This window comes from Zeus faber (genome assembly GCF_960531495.2).
Source record: "Zeus faber genome assembly, chromosome: 4".
NCBI classification, from domain to species: Eukaryota; Metazoa; Chordata; class Actinopteri; order Zeiformes; family Zeidae; genus Zeus; species Zeus faber.
In genome coordinates this window covers 27,121,217-27,143,525 of record NC_137191.1, presented here as the reverse complement: position 1 = coordinate 27,143,525, position 22,309 = coordinate 27,121,217, and the positions used below count along the sequence as shown (strand labels likewise).

Here is a 22,309-nt window from a genome sequence, read left to right as displayed (position 1 = left end):
GTGCGCTGCCGAGGTGGCGGAATTGTTAGACAACAGCACCACCCTGTGGTGGTACGAGGCAGGTGCAGTTCTAGCAAAAAATGAAAAATATTTCTAACATTTAGTCAAGTCCTGGAACGTTACAATCTTGGAGTCACTCCAATATTATTTAATGTATTCTGAAATATGTCACAGTAAATGTTATACACAACCTATATAAGGGTCTCAATTCAATCCTTATAAAAATAAATCCTCAAGTGTACCAATGTTTACTTGTAATTCCTCTGGTAAGGTACTGATATACAGTTAGTTTGAATGGCTTTGGACAACCTGTGTCTGCTATGACGCTTGTGTAATGTGATAATCATAATTACAACATCCCAATAACATTTTGTTGGATGCAGAAAATTGCACTGAAAGGTAAATTAATGTAATTTTGATGATTGTGGGTTGTTCAGGTGTTCTGGTTTTCTGGTTCATGTAGCTTTACCATGCTGGTGTGTGCATGGTTTTGCTTTTGTTTAGTCTTATTAAACTCAAATGGAGTAAATATAAATAGTGGTATTTGGTGCAAAGCCTTTTGAAGCAGCTTATTTGAGTGGTTATCCAAAAACCTGTTTGTTGCCTCATTTGCCATTAAATTCTCGTAAATCTTGCAGGCGACAGTGTTTGCCACTTCCTGCTTAAAGTGTAAAGTTCCACTGAAAGTGAAAGTACATTAGTGCTACATAATATACTGTGTAAAGGTAGGCATTAGGTTGGATGTGTTGCCTGCTGGTTGTGAAGTTCTAAACTTGAAGAGGCCCCAGTTATGTTTGGTGTAGAGTGGCAAATGGCCATTAAAATGCCATAAAATGACCATAAAACACTTGTCTGGTAAATGGTAAACAATAAAAACCAATCCCACTTAAGTTTATCAAGCATTACATATTTAAAATAGGAAGTACAGACATTTGAATTTCACCATCTTTAATTAAAAAATATTCATTTTCAATAGAAAAGAAAATCACATATTGACATTTGGACAATGATTTACAATATCATCTATACATGGGATTAGATCAAAAAATCTGTGCAAAATATTTCAGGATCAGGATTTCCAAACTCATTGTTCAACCCCAAATGCACACACTAAAATGTCCACACACACACACACACACACACACACACACACACACACACACACACACACACACACACACACACACACACACACACACTCAACTCAACCTGGTTTCCAGCCCATACTAACTAATTAATATACACTGTACAATAATTTCTCACACACTGTAACCATGGTTACCAGTCACATCATTACACAATACATCCTGAAGTCACAGATGCTATACTGATATTTCTTTGTTTGCTGAAACCTGCAGTAACAATGCAAAAAAAGTCCAGGTTGTGAATGGGAAGTGTGCGTGTGTGTGTGTGCGCGTGCGCGCATGCGTGCGTGTGTGAGTGTGTGAGTGAGTGTTTGTTGTGGCAGGAGCTCGTACATTTAGCACGATATTGTGAAGAAAGCAAAACGACGAGTGTATTATGGTTAAAATATCCCATTATGATATTTTTGCATTTGGGTTTTCCAATATAAATTATTCGATATAAGCAAAATGGTGCAACTTTCAGGACGGAGAAGCCCTAGCTGCAGTACAGGTATAGAGACACTGCCCGGCCCTTTCCTCTTTAGGTGGTATTTACCACAACCAGACTCCACCAGCCAGAGAATCACCTCAACACAATGTTAGCTTTATATTTAAGACTTTTAGACACAAGTTAACGAATGACAGAAAAAAAAAAAAGAGTGCCTCTATGTTTAGCAATAGACTCAAAGACAAACTTTTTAGCGGAAAGGCACACGCCAGGTTAGTCAACAGTGTCTCTGAATGACTCATACATTTACTTTCCGCCACGTGTGAAATAAATGCATTAATGTACCCAATGCATATTGCAGATTCATATTGCACTCTGCTCTGGCTTTTATACCTAGTCCAAAAAAAAAAAAGGGTGTAGTTCATCCAATTTCATATTTTGGAAGGTTTCCAGTTAGCCCAAAACATGAAAGACCAAAACTAATGTAAGCTGCTTAAGGAAACACAATTTGAACGCACTAAGGAAACAACAACAACGACAGCAACAACAACAAAGCCACAAAACAGGAATATTGTGTGAGCGCATCGTACCAAATATCGACTTTCATCCAGGCTGCTTGTGTGTGTGTGTGTGTGTCTGAGAGAGAGAGATAAAGGGACACAGGCATGACCTCCTGAGTAGTGTGTTGATTGAGGGAAATGGACTTCAAAAAAACAAGAAGAAAACGAATCTGCAGGACTAATGGAAGACCGCATTTGGCAGTAGCTTACTTTGTTCGCTAGATCTGTGTTTATGAAGCGTCCACAACAGAGACGATCATGACTCAGCCTCTTGAAATAAAAAATACAGTAATGGCTCCATTCCATCTTCTGGAGAATATTTGCTAACTTGTTTGTCCGGTACTTCCAGTATCTCCACTGTACTTCCCGTCTACTAAGGGCAGGGCTTGTCCCCGCCCTCCAATACCGTAAATGATTCACTGCATTTGACGACTGACTGGTTATTCGAGAGAGAGAGCGAGGGAGAGAGAGAGAGAGAGAGAGAGAGGGAGAGAGAGAGACTGAGAGAGAGACTGAGAGAGAGACTGAGCGAGAGAGAGAGAGAGAGATCGGTATGTGCTCAGTATGTCCTCGAGCTCCTCTGTTATCACGCCTACTTCTCGGCAGATCACACTCGACGTGCCAAAGTCGACCAGGAGCATTTAGAGTTTATTGACATCTATACTTTTTCAGGCATCTTTCAAGGCTTTATAGGGCAAACTCAAGGTCGCATAGAGCTAAGAATGCCTAAAATGCCTGCTTGTGTCCACACTTGACTTTAAATATGGAGGGTACATCGGTTGGTGACTTGGTTAACTGACTCAACACAACACATTGAATACAGTATTAGAATACTATATTGAAATACAGTGATACAATACTGAAAAACAACCCAGTGGATGGGAGGTCTGAGGCAGAGATGAACCCAAGACAAACTACGACGTCCCCAACTATATTTATCACCCATAAATATAATAACTATACTATTACTTTTAGAATCAAGACAGCATTTGTAAACACTGAATTGCAATGCATCTCAAATGCATCAACATTGTCCAATGTTCATGTAGACGACGGCAAGATGTAGAGAAACCCAGCTGCTTCCTTCTCGCCACATTCCAAGACAGTCCCGGCAGTTCTGGTCGGGAGCGCCTCGGAACCCAAACAGCACCGTGTCTGGTCAGATGTGTCATAGGCAGGACTGAAGACGTCGCAGGAGGTCTTGTCTGATTCCAAACCTGTTTTCATACTGACCGGGATCGGTGGGGTCGGGTTGGGTCGGGTCTCTCCTGTCGGGGTCGCTCCCGCTCGTCAGTTGATGATACCTGAGAAGGTGTTGATGGGCAGGGTGAGCCGTTGGTTCATGTATTTGCACAGGCCGTCGTAGCCGCCGTCTCTGCTGCCGAATTTGGACTTCCTGGACTTCTGGACGCTGTAGCAGGGGTCCAGGCAGGGAGAGATCTCGATGCTACAGATGAGGTAAAGCAGACATGTCTGTTAAAAATAAGCACCAACAACCATCCAAAATATATTCATAGATGTTACTTGGCACATGATAGACCAAAAAGTGAGTCATGGTTACAATGTGAGACAAATAACTTGTATTTCATTATTCCTCATTGGAAACATCGATGTGTCCATGAGTAGATCGATACCATCTGATATTAGTCGGAGCAATAGCGCAGTTGTAATCACACCGATAGTCAGAGTCTGACACACTCTCACCTCTGAACATCTTTAAAGGCCCTTCGAGAGTCTTTGTCCAGGACTACGGTGAAAGACCTCCTCTCCAGAGAGTGAAACCTGATGTTGCAGGTCCGGATCTTTTGCTCCTGAGCATTGAAATGTAAATAAGGGGTCGAGTCAAACCGGAGAAATTCAATGAAGAAAAATCTCAAAGTTTCGCATCCTTTTGACGTGTTTGAAAGTCCAGCTCCAAACGGTCGGACGAAAGATGTGCCCGACACAGTGCGCTCACCTCGCTGCTTTTATTCTTAGTTTGAGATTCATTCAGAGTCAGCGTCAAACAGTTCAGATCTGGAGAGCGGAAAAAAATGATTTCAATGTATTTTTTTAACAGTAAAATATGAGATAAAGAAAAAGATTACAAAACGATTTCAACGCAATAGAACGGTCAGCAGGACAAAATTAAGACTTAGAGACAAAAGTTATTCAAAATTTGGTTAACTCAAAGGTTCGCAAATGGGGATCCTTGGCCACCTAGGGGTCTGTGGAGGATTTTTTTTTTGTTGTAGTGAGATTTGAACTTTTTGTCAGAAAAGTTTAAATGTTCAATGTGGTAGGGGGATTTCACCGCCTCACACTAAAGAGCCAAAAGAATAGAAAGTACTGCTTTGGCTTAGTGTACCTTCTGTTTCACTGGAGGAAATCGCACTGATCTGAGCACTTGACATCTTCACAGAGAGGCCAACGTCAATGTCACGACCACTCAATGTAACCTGGGGGGGAAGCGCGCGCGCGCGCACACACACACACACACACACACACACACACACACACACACACACACACACACACACACACACACACACACACACAAACACACACACACACACACAGTTTGTCATAGCCACATAGAGACATATGAGCCTTGTTCAGACTCTGCTGCTTAATGGTCACACCTGAATTTTTGCACATAACTGAACTGACTGACTGATGTTGTATCACTTTTCACATTTATTTCATTTATTTATACAACTTAAGGCTTGACTTTAGGAGCAGATGGAGAAAACAAAATACTCTGATAAACAGTCTTGATGTAGCCCTTTACAATTAAGGGGTCATTGCATGTCTACGACACAGTCCTATTTTGAAACAATATTGAAGAACCCATCCATTGCCTTTTTAGCTTAGCTGCAATATCACCTACTGCAAACTCCTAGCTGAGGTACTGTCCTGAATCCTCCCTGATCTCCCAGTATTTACATCTGTTTTCATGTTTTATTTTCATCTGGTCGTTTCCTCGTGCCGCTAACCTCCATGTCATTTCAGATCAGCCCACACCCTTTTGTTCTGCTGTCACTCCCTTCCCTTCACCTGGTTTCCCCCGCCTGAAGCTCATTCCCCCGTTAGTCCCTCAGTATAAATACCAGTTCACTTCCCTTTGTTCTCTGACAGATTGTCTCTTGCACCACGCTGAGCTTTCCCGCACTACTACCTGTTCCCTATACTGTACCTTCCGTCCAAGCCGCTGCCTGATTCCCTGGACCCTGATTCTGTTCCCTGTTGGATAAATTTGCCTTCTCTGACTGATCTCCTAGTTCTGACCCCTGCCTGTTTTTTGGAATAAACTTTGTGGGCTCTGACTTCTTACCTAATTGCTTTTGTCTCGTACTTATGGGTTCCTATCCGTTCTGAGTCAGTGAATGTAATAAGCTATGGTACACAGGGCTTGCATATCACCTTTCTCTGTGACTTGGAAATGTCTTTTCGGAAAGACATTCAGTTGTCCATGAAAAAGTTAACCATTACTAGAGAATGTTGACGATAGAATGTTTTCAGAGGTTTTTCAGCACTGCCATCAGGTAAAACACGAGTATAGAAAGCATGTGGGGATTGCCACAGACCTTTTTGTAGTGCATAGAGACCACAGCTCCACAGACCTCCCCAGAGTTCTTCTTTTGCTTCTCTGTCAAAAGACACGCAGGCATCTTGTTAAACTGGATTTGTAGCAGATTCACAAAAATGGGACTTTTCACACACACACACACACACACACACACACACACACACACACACACACACACACACACACCAAGTCTGATATTCATCCCAGAACCGGGTGATAATTTCTCTAGTGGCGAAAACCCCACGATATAATTTAAAATGAAGTTGCTAATGTTTCGCTTACAGTAAAGGTAATGGAATGAATATGTTGTTTCCACCGGGCACACACTCTACCTACACAGCGTTTACCTTTGAGAGAGCGCGCGATCCGTTTGAACTCCGGAAACTCCATCTCCAGGTGGGAGAGGAACACCTCCTCGACTGGCTCCTTGGTCAAGCAGCAGAAAGAGATCTGGCCAGAAAAACAATCAAACATTCGAGAGGGACTAGATAAAACGAATGTTTTTCATTTCATCTATGGACGCTAATCTAGATTTTTTTTTTCTCTGACCAATAGCCAACCCTCGTTAACCGATCATTAACAGTTATCCAACAATAGTAAAATATTAGGGCACTGTCCCCCGACAAAATAATCTTTGTAATTGGACATCACAAATTGTAATTACAAATATATTTTTAAACGCAAACACAGCTCTCCGTGTGTCCGATCATGGAGAGACGCGATGCTGTTCTGTATTTGGAGCCATTTCTCCAAATAAAACAACTAAAACGGAGTCTTATTCGGTTTTTTTTACACTGTTTTTAGTTGTTTTATTTGGAGGGATGGGGACGGCACACGGATGAACTTGTGCCCGTTCCCCAGTGCACCCGTGCATCCCCCCCCCCCCCCCCCCTCGTCGAATCCGATTTGACTGACAGCCCTAGAAATAATTAATAATAATTAGACACAAAAAATAAATCCCCCTATATATTTAATCGACCGTCCCTCCCTATTTTCTTTTACAATGCAACAAAATTATTTTTTTAATTACTTAAAAAAAATAAAAAATAACATTTTTGAACTGTTTAACTGATAGTATTTATCAGTTTAACCTATTGTCAGTTCACAGTTAAACAGTTAATTATTAACATTCCAACGTTCCATCTTGTTAAAAAGGCTTTTGCACATCAAATCATTAAACATTCTTGGAATTTTATGCTGCATGTCTCACCTTCACTTGGTAGATGGTGAAGTAGACGGGCTGCCGTCCCATTCGGACGTAGTAGGAGATGACGTCAGAGAGGAAGGGCTCCTTCTGCCTGGTGTTTGTCTGCTGGCAAGAGGGAATGTTCCAGTGAACGGAACGAGGCAAAAGGCTGAGTTCGGGGGCCAATTGTTGTTAATATATAAGTCAACATAGTGAAGTGCATTTTCAACCTTTTGTGCCAGCTTTTTTTTATTTTGGCTGATTCGGTTCAAGTTGTGTGTCCACAAATTTACCAAGATTTCTCATTACCAGAAGGGAAAGTTGTTTCATTGATATTTGTTTCCCCTTACTGTCAGAGATGTGTGTGGTGTGGGGATGGGGTGGTTTGAGCAGCGCCACCTGTCCCCACGCCACCATGTGAGTTCCTGTTTTTCAACTTGTGCACAAGCTCCACATTTGCATTGTGGAAATCCACACCGAACAGATTGGGAGCAAGCAGTCTTATTTATAATTAAATAAAATAATTAAATAAAAGAAGCATGCATGAAGTATGATACACCATGTTGTGGTCATCTCACTATATCATGTTGTAAAGTCTAAGTGTAAAGTCAGCGTCGTACACAATAGAGAGTCCCAGCAATAACCTAATGCTGAACTGATTGGTGGAAAAAGACTCTGTACCCTTTTAGCGAGGTCTGGAATGGTAAAGCCCAAGCTCTTGATGTTCGACTCATACCACGGGTCCACCATTCCTAAGTAGGCGCCGAAAGCACAGGGGTTCTCTGCGAATGGGGGGACGTTTTCCTAAAAAGAGTAAAAAAAAAACAGGATTGGAAAACCTGTCAAAGCACATAGAAAGCGGGTGAGGCTTAAGTGTTGGGCTGTCAAACAAACTGCCTTTGTTCCGCCAGACATAGGGCTGAATGGCTCGAAATGCCAGGGACCGAAATACGAGGTGGTCGTTTCATGCACACTACGGAGGTTCCGTGGTGGCTAAAGTGCGCTCATCTCTCTCACAGTGGCTGTTAACTTTTACACAGCGTGAAAAGCGGATCCTCAGTAAGGAGGATGTGGTGGGTGAAGGGGAAGTGCTCTTACTTTGGCTGGGGAACTGGGCGACGGGTCGTCGCTGACAGGGATGTAATAAAACTGGAGGTTGACTTTACTGGTCAGAAAGAGCCGTCGCGCTTCCCTTTTCCTGCAACAGCCAAATCAGAAAATTTATTTAAACAACCTTTAGTTCAGCTCAGTTTCTAAAGCACAAATGACTTGCGTACATTGACAGCGTAGACATTTTGTAGACTCTTAAGTATGGGATGATTTGGACATGATGTTCGACACATAATAGGTTTTTCACCATTAAAAACATCTAAAATGCTCTGTGTAAAAAACGAAATCTAACTTCCTTTACATACATTTGTCATCTCAATAAGTAACCTACTATAACTTGGCAATGAACCAGATCTTTCATACAGTCCCATGCAATACGACAAAACTGAGCTTTCAATCAGGTTTGAGCGTCAAGTGACAGACAGTGTCTACCAGCAACCTTCCTGGACCAGCTGCCTTTACCTGAGCGAATGGAAAGTCCTGGCGAGGCGTCCCAGCACCCGGTCATCGCCAATAGTAACAATCCTGGCTGTGAAGTGTCTGGGCCGCTTTGAGCAGTTGGGGAGCTGCATCATGCTGCTGCCTGCCCGGCGCTGCAGCTTGGCCCTGCCCTGCTCCTCCCAGCCGGCCCTCAGGTGCCCCTGCTCTTCCAGGGTCTCCTGCATCAGCACAATGCCCTCGCTCACTGTGGGCCTCAACTTAATGCCCCCCCGCCGGCTCAGACGGTTTCCCTTGTTGGTGGCGGAGTCCACCTTTCCCAGTGAGAATGTACTGATTGGACATGCACAAGAAGTGAGGGGCAGATGTTAAAAAAATAAAAATAAAAAAATTCAAAGCAGTGTCAAATGGAATTATAGGACTAGCAGTGCAATCCACCCAACACAGATGATGTTATGGATTTCCACTTTATAGCCCTTATTCAGAATAAATACATGTAGGCAAACAATTGAATATTGAAAAAGTTAGACTTTTTTTATAATTAGCTGACCCACAGATACGCTGTAAAATTCATAGATTAAGCCAAACAAAAAAGTTGACAATCATTTAGTAACACTGTAGAAATTGCCTGTTCAGCTCAGTTTCTTGCTGTTTTGCTAATGAAACGATTACACTAGTAAGGCTCAGCGACTATTTGGGCCTAACTGGGCATCTTTTGTACAGCGAGGGAGAGATCTCTACATTAAATAGGTAGGCCACTGTTAACTGTAATGTACTACTATTTCTTGCCAATTTAATAAATAAAATAAAAATTAATTACTGTTTGGAGTCATGAGCCACGCTGCAGGACTCCATAGAGGACGTCAGCGAGACGTCAGCGCCGGGGGGCAGGTCCCTCTCGATGCCGCTGTCATTGGACATGACGGAGTGGCGCAGTGTCTCCGAGGGCATCAGGTCGCCCAGCAGGTCGCACAGCTCGAAGGCCTCCTGGTCCTGGGTGCCGGAGAACTGCTCCGACATGGAGCAGGAGCGCACGCACCGCGCCAGCTCCTTCCCTGTTCAGGGCATACGAGAGAAGTTCTTATACGCCCTGCGAAGAGGTGGATCAAGATAACTGACTGCCTGAACACCCCACAGATTTCTCTCTGTGGTTACCAGGACATAGTTATGGCAAGCTATTTTAACTTTGAATCCATCAGACGAACCAGTCACTTTTTAAAAGTTACTAGTACTTACTACGGTAGTTGTAACTGTAGTCAGTAGTTACCACAGTAGTTGCTATTCTCACAGTTACTAGTAACTATTATAATTTTACTAAAATCAAAATATACTAGTACGTATTTATTAGATGCTAGTAACTATTCCAATTGTTACTGGTGACTATTGCAATATTTCTAAAAATCGAATACTAGTAAAACAAAAAATGTTAATTGTAACAGCAGGAAAAGGAACTAGTCACTATTGAATAAGTACTAGTACTCAATTATTAGTGACTCGTAAAATTGAAATAGATACTAGTAATAATGGGAATAGGTACTAGTCTGAGGCAAATATATTTGATATCTCAAACAAAAAAACCCTATAGGATACAATGACAAAATTGGCCAAATTCTTACGAGAAATATTGCAATAGTTACTAGGAACAATTGGAATAGTAATTAGTATCTAATAAATGAGCACTAGTACCTAATAAATTCTGACAAGTTAAACTAAAATAGTTAATAGTAACTGTTGGAATAGCAACTAGAACCTAAAATACAAGTACTTGTAACTTTTAAAAAGTGACCAGTTTGTCCTATAGTTTAAATATTAAAAAGGCTTTCCATGCATATTTGTCTGGTCAGAAATGCACATGTCGCATGCATCTCTGCCAGTTTGACTGACTGCTCAGTTACAAGTTGGTTTCTCAACAGTCTCAACATCTGAACATTACATTTGCGCTCCACTTAATTTGTGTTTTTTCTTCATCGTATGACAAAAATGATTTGAGAATGTTGGAGATGTCAAGTTGTGGTTAATTTATGAGTTGTACAAGTATGCTTTACATATGTTCATACATACATTTTCATTAATTAAACCAATCAACTGCACTTCGTATTCAAATAACACTGCAGCCCTTTGTCTACATTGTATGGGTTAGTATGTGTGTTCGTGTCTTTTACTAGACCCCCCACGGTGTGTAGACCACTTACAAATATCCTCATCCTCCTTCCACAGGTGGAAGCTCATCTCCGGGTTAGGAAGAGGGCTATCGCACAGCGATCCACTGGACAATGGGTCTGCAGGCCACACACACACACACACACACACACACACACAAACACACACGATGAGAGGAAGAGGAAGAGACCATAACTGTCACAATGACACTCAAAACATCCCCCCCTTCTGCCTTCTCTTCCTCCCTCTGTCCATCTTTTCAGCTGCCCGTCAGGGATGAAGCGTATCCATCAAATGGAAGCAAGGATGTCACGGAAATAGATATCCTGAAAACAAAAAGCCAAACTGGTTTGGAATCTCTCACCCAAGTGTGTGGTGGAAAGAATCTCTCTGTAGAGCTGCTGGAGCCGGTTGCTCAGCTGTCCCCGCTCTCCTTTCCCCCCCTCCTCGGCGCTCTGCTCCAGAGCCGCCACGACTTTCTGGAAGACCGGCCCAATGTCTTCACCCATGTCCTGTCACACACACACACACACACACACACACACACACACACACACACACACACACACACACACACACACACACACACACACACACACACACACACACACACACGTCACACACGTCACACGCCACACTCTAGCAGGATCATTACTGTGTTACTGCCATTAAAATAAGGTATGGTTGTGTGAATTAAATGTGATGATGGTTTTCGAGTAGCAATATTATAATATAATATATAAATATAATAAATTAATATAATATTACATACTCTACAAACCGGCCAATTTTATATAATAATACCTTCAGTACAATACCTGTTGCAGAAGTAATTATATACATTATTCCTAATTAATTTCAGAAGATATAAGCGATAACAAGTAACCCCCCGCACAGGAGCTGCGAATCCTATGTAAAAGCCCCAGCTCTGCATTTGCACTATGCCAAGCGGCGAGCGCAGTGCACACCGCGTCCTGTATGTGAAGGACCCTTGACTCTTGGACCTGTGAGTGACAGGATCACTCAGTTCGTGGAGCATGCCAGTCTCTTGCCAATTTAAACACGATGACCACTGACCGTCAGGGCCTGGGCCAGGCTGGGGCCGTGGCACCGCTCGCCCCCCAGAACAGCCTGGATGGAGTGTTGGACCACACTGCGCATGTGGTCCAAAGGAGTCCGGAACCTCCCCAGTCCGGACCCCGAGGCCTGTATGTCTCCCTGCAGGAGATCCGACAGCGATCCACAGAAAACCTCTGGGTCGGCGAACACGAAAACCCTGCAGGAAACGGAGGAAGATAGGTTGGGCTAAGGTGTTTTTTGTTTATGTTGTTTATGTTGTCATCTACATTTCCTCCTCAAATAAAGGAAAGCAAATGCATGTTACGAGCTGAGGAAAGCTGGTGTGGTTTAGGTAATGTTGTGCAATTATTATCAAGCTGGTATCGTTTCTGTAGGACAAGAACCCTTTTGAGGATACTGTGACCGTGCTTTAATTGCTATAATGAAGTCTTTGACCTGTGTGGAAGAAAAATAGGTTACTCTCTGAGTTGAAAAAAGGCTTTAAGGCTCACATTCTGACTAATCGACCAGCACAAGGAAATAATAATTTCTTGAACGGCTGACTCACCTCTCCTGAAAGGGGTAGTGCTCATTTTTAAGGCTCTGCTCAGCAACGACCATCCTCTCATACATCAGCCCTGTGGACAAAAATAGACACCCTGTTGTAGGAATGTAGTACTTTGTGGTTTTATAGCACATAGGTATATTTGACCCATTGGCATAAATATAATACCTATATGCTCACTCATATGCTCCCCAATTGACATTTTTAAATCATATTATGATTTAAAAATGTCAATTGGTGAGCATATGAATAGGTTCACATGTTGATGCTTATTATAGCAGCTGCTATTAAATGTAAGTTTTGTTGAAACACACACTTGTATGAATGCAGAGGCTGAAGCACTGGGAGAGTCTTATTGAGGGTAGGGTATCACATTTATTTACAGCATATCTTAAGGAGTTTAATTTCCTGATCTGCTTATCACTTCCTGTCCTCCTCCTCCTGCCCTGCCGTCCTCCATGAATTGTGGATGGATGAGTTTTCCTGTTTACTGTACAGTGGGGCAAAAAAGTATTTAGTCAGCCACCAATTGTGCAAGTTCTCCCACTTAAAAAGATGAGAGAGGCCTGTAATTTTCATCATAGGTACACCTCGACTATGAGAGACAGGATGGGGGGGAAAGAATCAGAAAATCACATTGTAGGATTTTTAATGAATTAATTGGTAAATTCCTCAGTAAAATAAGTATTTGGTCACCTACAAACAAGCAAGATTTCTGGCTTTCACAGACCTGTAACTTTTTCTTTAAGAGGCTCCTCTGTCCTCCACTCGTTACCTGTATTAATGGCACCTGTTTGAACTCTTTATCAGTATAAAAGACACCTGTCCACAACCTCAAACAGTCACACTCCAAACTCCACTATGGCCAAGACCAAAGAGCTGTCAAAGGACACCAGAAACAAAATTGTAGACCTGCACCAGGCTGGGAAGACTGAATCTGCAATAGGTAAGCAGCTTGTGAAGAAATCAACTGTGGGAGCAATTATTAGAAAATGGAAGACATACAAGACCACTGATAATCTCCCTCGATCTGGGGCTCCACGCAAGATCTCACCCCGTGGGGTCAAACTGATCACAAGAAAGGTGAGCAAACATCCCAGAACCACACGGGGGGGACCTAGTGAATGACCTGCAGAGTGCTGGGACCAAAGTAACAAAGGCTACCATCAGTAACACACTACGCCGCCAGGGACTCAAATCCTCCAGTGCCAGACGTGTCCCCCTGCTTAAGCCAGTACATGTCCAGGCCCGTCTGAAGTTTGCTAGAGAGCATTTGGATGATCCAGAAGAGGATTGGGAGAATGTCATATGGTCAGATGAAACCAAAATAGAACTTTTTGGTAAAAACTCAACTTGTCGTGTTTGGAGGAGAAAGAAAGCTGAGTTGCATCCAAAGAACACCATACCTACTGTGAAGCATGGGGGTGGAAACATCATGCTTTGGGGCTGTTTTTCTTCAAAGGGACCAGGACGACTGATCCGTGCATAGGAAAGAATGAATGGGGCCATGTTTCGTGAGATTTTGAGTGAAAATCTCCTTCCATCAGCAAGGGCATTGAAGATGAAACATGGCTGGGTCTTTCAGCATGACAATGATCCCAAACACACCGCCCGGGCAACAAAGAGTGGCTTCATAAGAAGCATTTCAAGGTCCTGGAGTGGCCTAGCCAGTCTCCAGATCTCAACCCCATAGAAAATCTTTGGAGGGAGTTGAGAGTCCCTGTTGCCTAGCGACAGCCCCAAAACATCACTGCTTTAGAAGAGATCTGCATGGAGGAATGGGCCAAAATACCAGCAACAGTGTGTGAAAACCTTGTGAAGACTTACAGAAAACATTTGACCTCTGTCATTGCAAACAAAGGGTATATAACAAAGTATTGAGATGAACTTTTGTTATTGACCAAATACTTATTTTCCACCATAATTTGCAAATAAATTCTTTAAAAATCAGACAATGGGATTTTCTGGATTTTTTTTTCTCATTCTGTCTCTCATAGTTGAGGTATACCTATGATGAAAATAACAGGCCTCTCTCATCTTTTTAAGCGGGAGAACATGCACAATTGGTGGCTGACTAAATACTTTTTTGCCCCACTGTATATGCTCGTGCTATTTGACCAGAGGAAAGCTGCATAGTGTAGGTCTAAGTCAGGTGGACACAAACAAAATGGGAAAGTGGAAGGAAGAGGAAAATGGCTTGTAAGCTCAACTTATTTCTTACATGTAATATTATCCGCCATGGGAAACATAAGTTAACTTAACTTAATCTATTTTGTTTTGTTGAGATGCTTGTTGATTTGCTTTTGAGGCATTGTCACAGGTTGAACTACGATAATACCATTATAATGTCTCTCTCCATTACTCATTTATGGAACATTTGAGGAAAAGAACAATGTGATGGGGAGTGAGATACCAGGCGTGCAGAGCTCTGCCTTCATCTGTCTGCTGCTGATCAGGCCCAGGGAGCAGTAGGGCTGCGGGAAGGTCAGGAGTCTCTTGCAGAAGTCATAAACACGCTTGTATAAATCATCTGGAATGTGGGCGGTCTGGAATAGTGGCAGAGAGGGACACACACACACACACACACACACACACACACACACACACACACACACACACACACACACACACACACACACACACACACACACACACACACACACACACACACACACACACACACACACACACCAAAGTAAGTCACACTCTAGCACTGTCCCGGGAAACATCTGAAGTGGAAGATAAAGTGAATAATTAGGCAATGAACAGCATCAAACTATCAAATCTATTTGAAAATGCGCTAAAGCACAACATAAAATGTGAATGAAATAACATATGTATCCTTTTGGTTTATTATTATTATTATTACCATTATTAATATGCTTTCTTCCTCTCTAGGTTGCTGACTAGAACATTCTGGAAAACCACTTAAGGAATATTCTCTGGATTAGTGTTGCTCATAAAAACTTCATGAGATCATCATGACATCAACAGTCAAGAAATCTAGTCCACTTCCCTACAGACACACAAACCTATAGACATGGACGGATGAAGTCCAGCGAAGTTGGAAGTAGAACAATAGCAATAGCAATAGTTGTAGAGCTACAGTATACAGTACACAGAGGACAGGACTGTGGTCCCTGTGTGCCCTGCACTTCAGTTTGGGACGCTGGGTGTCACTGTGTACTGTACCTGTTTGACAGCATACATTAGAGTGTGCAGCAGAGGAATGATGTTTTTGCGACAGTCCACTCTTTCAGCCTGTTGAGAAAACACACACACACACGCACGCACGCACGCACACACACACACACACACACACACACACACACACACACACACACACACACACACACACACACACACACACACACACACACACACACACACACACACACACACACACACACACACACACAAAGTGCAAACGCAGATTAGATAGCGAGCTATTAAATGATTATAGAATAAGAAAAGGACATTTGCATACAATCATCCACTAGCACTATCACTTTACTAGAATTTGACACCTCATCGGTACTACTTTTACTCGACCTGAGCCCTGCTTTTAATACTATTGATCATAAGATGCTGCTGGTTCGCCTTGACACATCCATTTGCATTAGGGGGCTGGAACTATCCTCGTTTAGATCTTCAGAGGGGACGCACAGTGTAATTCATGGCAATGGCATGAATGGCAAGTTCTAGGTATTGTAATGTTACTTGTGGGGTCCTGCAAGTGTCACTTGTACTTGGTCCTTTGTTGTTTAGTATCTATATGTCGCCACTGGGAAATATCATACGCAAATATGGCATTAGTTTTCATTGTTATGCTGATGAAACCCAACTATACATGTCCTTAGAACTAACTAAAGCGCACAATTGTCATACTCTACGAGCCTGTCTCGAATAGCCATTTAGCATGCAGTGCAGTTTCACTTTTAATGATACAATAAAATTGTTATCACATACCTTTTCCAGTTCTTTGATGACAACTCTGACCAGGGCTAAGCTGCTGGTAGGACTGCTCTGTACCTTCTTATGAAGTGTCCATCTCAAAATGCCTGCGCACACACAAAATATAAATACATAGTGCGGCAAATAGTCTATACCCTCCTAACACTTCTAAAATGACTAATTATTATTAATTAATAACTAATATTATTTAAAAATTCTAATTTACTATATCATTATGGATGCTTGTAGGTCATTCATTCATCAGTATTGTTTTGATTCTACACCTATTGCATGAACAGTCTTCCAACAAGAAGGATCCCTCTCAAAGTCCCTCACTTAGGGAGTTTTGAGACTCTCCCGTTTGCTTGTCTGAAGGATTCGGGTTAGGGGGCATCTTAAAATATCCAAATTAAACCCCTTGAGACTGTAAATGTGATAAAACGCTACACAAATAAGCTTAACAATCACATTAGTGCTTCTATTGCTAACATTTTTTCAGTTGTACTCTGGTAGAAAAGTAAGCCAGCATACCGTGGTGCTGGCATTCTTGTTCTTTGGGGAGAAACGCCTGGACTCTGCGGTACAACTCAGATTCTGAAACTGTGGTGGAGCCACCAGCTGAGGGACAGGTTCAAAGGTAACGTGTTAAAAAGACATCACAAAGTTTTGAGCCTGAACTAATTTGTAATCACTGCTTTGGGATACGCTGATTGTTTTTATTTTCTGTGAGTGTAAAAATAACTCATATGAGTGTACGACATATGTGTGCATGGAAGAGAGAAAAATGGTGAGAAAGAGTTCCACTAAATACATTAAAATAAGAAGGCTTTCTATTTTTTGTAAATGTATTGGTTCATCTCAATGAGCCCTTTTCCCAACTTCCCAAGCAGCTAAGGCAGCAGCTGCAAAGCACATATGAATATGTGCTTTGTCTATTAACAAATGTATATAGAAATCTGCCAGACAGGACTCATACATACAGGCCTAAGTATGGTCAGATGTTTGTGACCGACGACATTGAATGTATTGATATTTCGTGTACGGATCATACCGCAGATAATAACTGTTGTTCATATGATTGTTTCTGGCATAGTTTAAATTTGCCATTTGGGTTGCTTTTAAGGAACAGTTTTCATATTCAGTCATTCATTTCAGTTTTCCTAATGACGGTTCGCACCAATGAGAGTCTACTAGAGTCCATTTTCACCGCCGGTCCTGTTGGAAACTGCTGAAATATGCAGTTCTGAGAGTTATTTGATAGCAAAAAGGAAGCAACGTCATGACTACAGCATTGAAAAACCATGACAGTGTTGTAAATGCCAACCTGGAACACCTTCAGGCAGAGAACCAACTCAACCCTGGTATATATATACTTGTGTATGTGCGTGTGTTGCATGCACCTGATGGCTCCATGCCGCCGAGACTGCTTGAGCTATCCCAGGGGGCCTTGTTGGTCATGTCGTGCATGCATCATGGGACCACGACCTCACGGCTACAGGCAGAAAGAGGACAGACACAGAGTGTTAGTAAAATTCTCAGAAAAAGAACCACAAACCATTATGAGCCTTTGTCTCACATATTTTATTTGACATTTACAACAGGTCCACATCCCACAACATGGCAAGCTGCTTAGAGGTCCCTCCTCATAAACGTCAAATTTGAGTATGGCAGTATTTTTCACACAAATGCAGCCCATAAGAAACACAAAACAGATTAATTAAATACAATAATTATAACCAAAGAACCACTGTCCACTGTGCTCTAAGCCTATACGAACAGCGGAATATATGGATACAAACAGGAAATGTGTGAGTATTTTCTGCAGACAATTAAAGAAATCAACATTAGCACTTCAAACAAACATTTTGTGTCACAAGTGTTTTTTTTCAGTATGATGGCATTTTTCACACAAATATACAATAGGAAATGCAACAGAACGATGTGTGCAATCCACTCTTCAGAACAAATGAGGCCATTTGTGTTTAATAACAGTTGGGAATGTGAACTGCACACAATGAAAATTGAAAAACCCAACCCAACCACCCTATGGCGAGGACATTTAAAAAAGAGATATTGCTCAGTCATGTAGAACTACAGTTACGTATGCAACTACAGTTCTGTGAATTCTGGATGACCACCAGAGGCAGTGTAAAACACTGCCTCTGGTGGCGAGAAAGATTGAAATACAACAGGGAAACAACAGGAGACAATTATCAGTGCACATTATACACTGATAATTATTATAATTGGTGTTTGGTGTGTATTTTCTGGCAAAGAAAAGTATCTCAGCCTTGTTGTTACAGGTTAACCTGTTTCTCTTCCCATGTCCATGACATGAGAAACTAATCATGGCAAGGGAGTGTCATGATTTCACCGATCTGCTCCATAACATCCATTACTGAACAACCGTGACAGGCTCTTGCATTGGCAAGACAGTGTTAGTCACACCCTTCAGATCCTGTTTGCCATTGTTGTTTCCAAATCTCAATCCCAATCTTAATCTTGGTGATGTGACACAATTAATTATACTGATAATCATAGGGAATGTTCCAAGACATCAATATGCATCACAACTAAACTCATCACGCATGAATGCATCAATTAAACTAAACGCATCACACATCATCTCTGATGTAAACTAAAATTTGACTCACAATCACAATATGACTGGTGTGTGTTCGTAGTGGGAGGAGAGGGAAAAAGGGGAGGGAGCAAGTTTGTGTGTGTGTGCGCAGGTGTTTGAGTGGGCGAAGGAGTCATAACCTGTTTGAACCGCAACAAGCTGCTGCTGTTTTCTTCCTGGACTTGTGAATGTTCAGTGAGAAATGTTACTTTTGTCAACTCTATTTCTAGCCCTGCAAATTCTTGTTCACTTTTACTCTTAGTCACCCAGGCAAAAACACCCACACTTACTTTGCCCTGGGGTCATTTCAATGGCGGTGTGTGTGTGTGTGTGTGTGTGTGTGTGTACAAGACGGGTTTAGCCGATAGTGGATTTAGCCTTGATCCCGGTAAAAAAAAGCAACTCTACTGAAAACAAGCGAGTTCCGAGCGCTGCCTCAGCAAATGAGTACACTGTCTGTATGACCGCTAGTTTCCTGTTGCCTTGAATGTGTAAGTTTCTTTCTCTCTGCCTGTTGCCCACAATACTCATAGCTATTGTTTTAGTTTATTTTTTCCTCTTTCACACATGCTAGTCACATAGTTTTTCTTGTCTTAATCTCCATTTCTTACACACACACACACACACGCACACACACACACACACACACACACACACACACACACACAAGAAAAAGAGCAGCTGAGACACATGTTTCCTGTGCATCAGAATCAGTTGGTAGACCTATATTTAGAATCTAGTTGTATTTCTGAGTGCGAGAGACAGATGGAGAAACAGGCAGAAAGAGGGATGAAAGAGAGAGAACTAAAGAGCTCAAGAAGAAAGCTTGACTTCGGGTTATGCTGAATTAAAAAAAAAGAGAAAAAGGGCCTTGTAAGCGGACACAGGGCATCATTCAACGCGTTCCAGCTTTGAGCCGGTCCCATCTGCTCAATCCAGAAATTGAAATGCATTGAAAAAGGGAGACAACGGCTCATTTCATTTGAAGGTCTGCATACTTGTTGATGCATTTTGCTGCCCAGGGGCTCAATCAAATCTCAATTTCACTATAGTTCTTTTCACACACACACACACACACACGCACGCACAATGGAGTCGGAACAGAGTTTCCAAAAGTGTGAAGTTTGACAATAGACCACCCAAGTCTAACGTCGCTAAATGTGGTTAATAAGTCGCATGAAAGCCAATAATCAAACACTCAATGGCGTGCACTTATGTGGGGTTTATCTAAATGAATTACATGTGATAACAATATTACCGTAATCACAAGCGTTTTTACTTGTGATGAGAGCAATTTATCGCGACTTATGGACTGCCAATCACGCTAAATCCAATCAACAATTTCTGATCTTGGAAATCGCGCACAGTGTTTGTTAGATAAACAACAAAGATATAACAACTAGGGCTGAACGATTCATCAAATTCAAACTGACATCTAAATGTAATAGAACGCAATTTTCTGCGATTAAAGAAAATTAAATTAAAGTTTTTTTTTATGTTATACAATCTAACAAATAGGGCTGTCAACATTGGCCAAAAATCACGTTCTAATATTCCTTCACATAAGTCTGAACATATTTTAATCTATTACAATTTTAAAAAGTTACAATTTGACCAACTTTTGGGCTCTGTCCGCCGCCGCCTACCCCTCCTCCCCAGACTGGTAGCAGAGACGGGGGGCGGGATGGCTACTGTGTCTGGGATAATTACACAATTTGGTCCTTTTACTGAGCTCCTCCACAGTTTATACTTTGTTGCGAGAGTTTACAGTTGTACCTTTTTGTGGGTTTGTGTAAATGAATCATCTCTCTCAAGAGCAAAAATAGAACGACTGAAACTTGAGGTTGCTGTTGAGGTTGAGTGGGGTGATGGTCACTGGGCACAAAACACCTTCAGTGACATATCTTTTAAGCTCTCTTTCCTTCACTTTGGACATGATTACTCATTCCATGTTACAATAGTCACTTCAAATTGACCTCAGCAAATGTAATATTACATGCAAGAAAAATGTTTTTTTTTAATCTTTTCTTAACAAGAAAACACAAGAAGATTTAAGGTCGTAATCTTTGTTCTTTGATTTTTTCACAATTTCGCAAAACCTCTGCTTTCTCAGTGAATGAGGAGACTAATCTGAATATTCTCATATCTTTTGCAAAAAAAACCCCAAAAAAACAAAAAGTACCAACAGTACTGTAAATGAACGTCTTCACTTTCCCAGGGTACTATTGTGCATCTGATCAGTTATTACTCAACCTTGTGAATGCCTGGGATGGTGTACTTTCTCTGGGATAATTACCTGTTTTGGTCCTTTTATTTAACTCCTACTCACTTTATCCTTCGTTGAGAGATTTAAGAAACGCCTAATTAGGCAATTGTTTTCAGCGAACCTCCAAGCTGCGCCCAGGTGGGACCCAGTGCTCTGTCCCTGGCCGCAGTGCACTGCGCCGCTGGCGGATTCCGGAACACCTGTCGAGTCCGGACAGAGCCTCTTCTAGAACACTGCGTCTGTTTGTCTTTTTTTTTTTTTTTAATGAGCATAAAGCCGCCCCTGCACCTGCAGGGACCAAATAGATAGAGCGCACAGACAAAGTGCATACTAAATTGCAATCGCAATATTGGTATTAGAAAAAAAAAAACGCAATTTGATTATTTTCTAAAATCATTCAGCCCTACAAAATAGCCATCTGCTCTTGCTGGGCACATTGAAGCACTTGGATACAGCTTGGATTCAAATTTTCCCCTTAAAAATGGATTGGACCAAATGATACCATAAGTATTTTAGGATTGGTTTGACCTAACCCTTTTTGACTTCTGAATGGGTTCAGTTTGAGAGGATCAACATTCAGATGTCACTACTAGACGTCTGAAAATAAATAAGAGCTGTTTTCTTGACTGTCAACACTGGAGGAAGTGGAGATTTCTTGCTGGTAAAATAAATCTTACCACAGCATTGTGGTAAGGTTTAACCCAAAACGTCTAAAAATGTCCTCTCTGATTGCTTACTATTCACAGTGAACAGTGAATAAGTTCCTGATGTGGAAGTCGGCATTGGTGGGATTAACGTTCACACCTCGCCTCCTGTCCTACGGCGGCCCTCGCCATTTTACAGTCAACCATCAACCCCATTCTAGAACAATGCATCAATGAAAAACAAGACAAAACAAAACAAAACAAGGGACCTCACTTCCATTGAGACATGCTGCAGATGCCACTGAAAACAGGAAGGCCCCTGCACTGTTGTGTGGAAGTGGACTCGAATGCGTATGTGTATAGAATGTACATGTGATCTTACCTGGAAATCCCCACGTTAATGAGAACAAAAATGTTGGCCAATACATACAGCTCTCTTTAGCATCACATGGGGAAAACTATCTTTAGTCTTCTGTGAGGTGATAATTCACTACCTGAAAACCAAGCCCCAAGTTACATAACTGGGAAATTTCTCCCTGAAAAGGGAACCTCAATATGTTGCTACAGATGGAAAGAATGCTCAACATCGCTGAATTTCACAACT

The 22,309-nt window shown here is 41.8% G+C and overlaps 1 protein-coding gene across 2 annotated transcripts; it reads right to left on the bottom strand.

Moving 5' to 3' along the window:
* Positions 1–1,018: 1,018 nt before the first annotated feature.
* Positions 1,019–17,605, bottom strand: pik3r6 (phosphoinositide-3-kinase regulatory subunit 6). Of its 2 annotated transcripts, none has more exons than XM_079999857.1 (20): positions 17,573–17,605; positions 16,704–16,790; positions 16,188–16,279; positions 15,411–15,479; positions 14,632–14,764; positions 12,222–12,291; positions 11,672–11,870; positions 10,959–11,106; positions 10,627–10,713; positions 9,255–9,489; positions 8,459–8,767; positions 7,985–8,084; positions 7,568–7,690; positions 6,911–7,012; positions 6,048–6,150; positions 5,699–5,760; positions 4,480–4,570; positions 4,090–4,148; positions 3,837–3,943; positions 1,019–3,579 (listed from the first exon to the last, which is right to left on the bottom strand). In XM_079999857.1, exons 1-20 carry the CDS (start codon positions 17,583–17,585, stop codon positions 3,423–3,425), a joined length of 2,346 nt encoding a protein of 781 aa, XP_079855983.1. In that variant the 5' UTR covers positions 17,586–17,605; the 3' UTR covers positions 1,019–3,422. The 2 variants fall into 2 exon arrangements, with proteins under 2 accessions (XP_079855983.1, XP_079855984.1); XM_079999858.1 differs by having other exon boundaries at positions 6,911–7,009.
* Between the last annotated feature and the right edge of the window lie 4,704 nt (positions 17,606–22,309).

Coding starts and splice junctions, on each gene's coding strand:
- pik3r6 (XM_079999857.1), bottom strand. Junction 5,761..6,047: donor GATCGCGCGCTCTCTCAAAG/GTAAACGCTGTG, acceptor GTCTTTTGACAG/AGAAGCAAAAGAAGAACTCT. Junction 3,944..4,089: donor CTAAGAATAAAAGCAGCGAG/GTGAGCGCACTG, acceptor TTCAATGCTCAG/GAGCAAAAGATCCGGACCTG.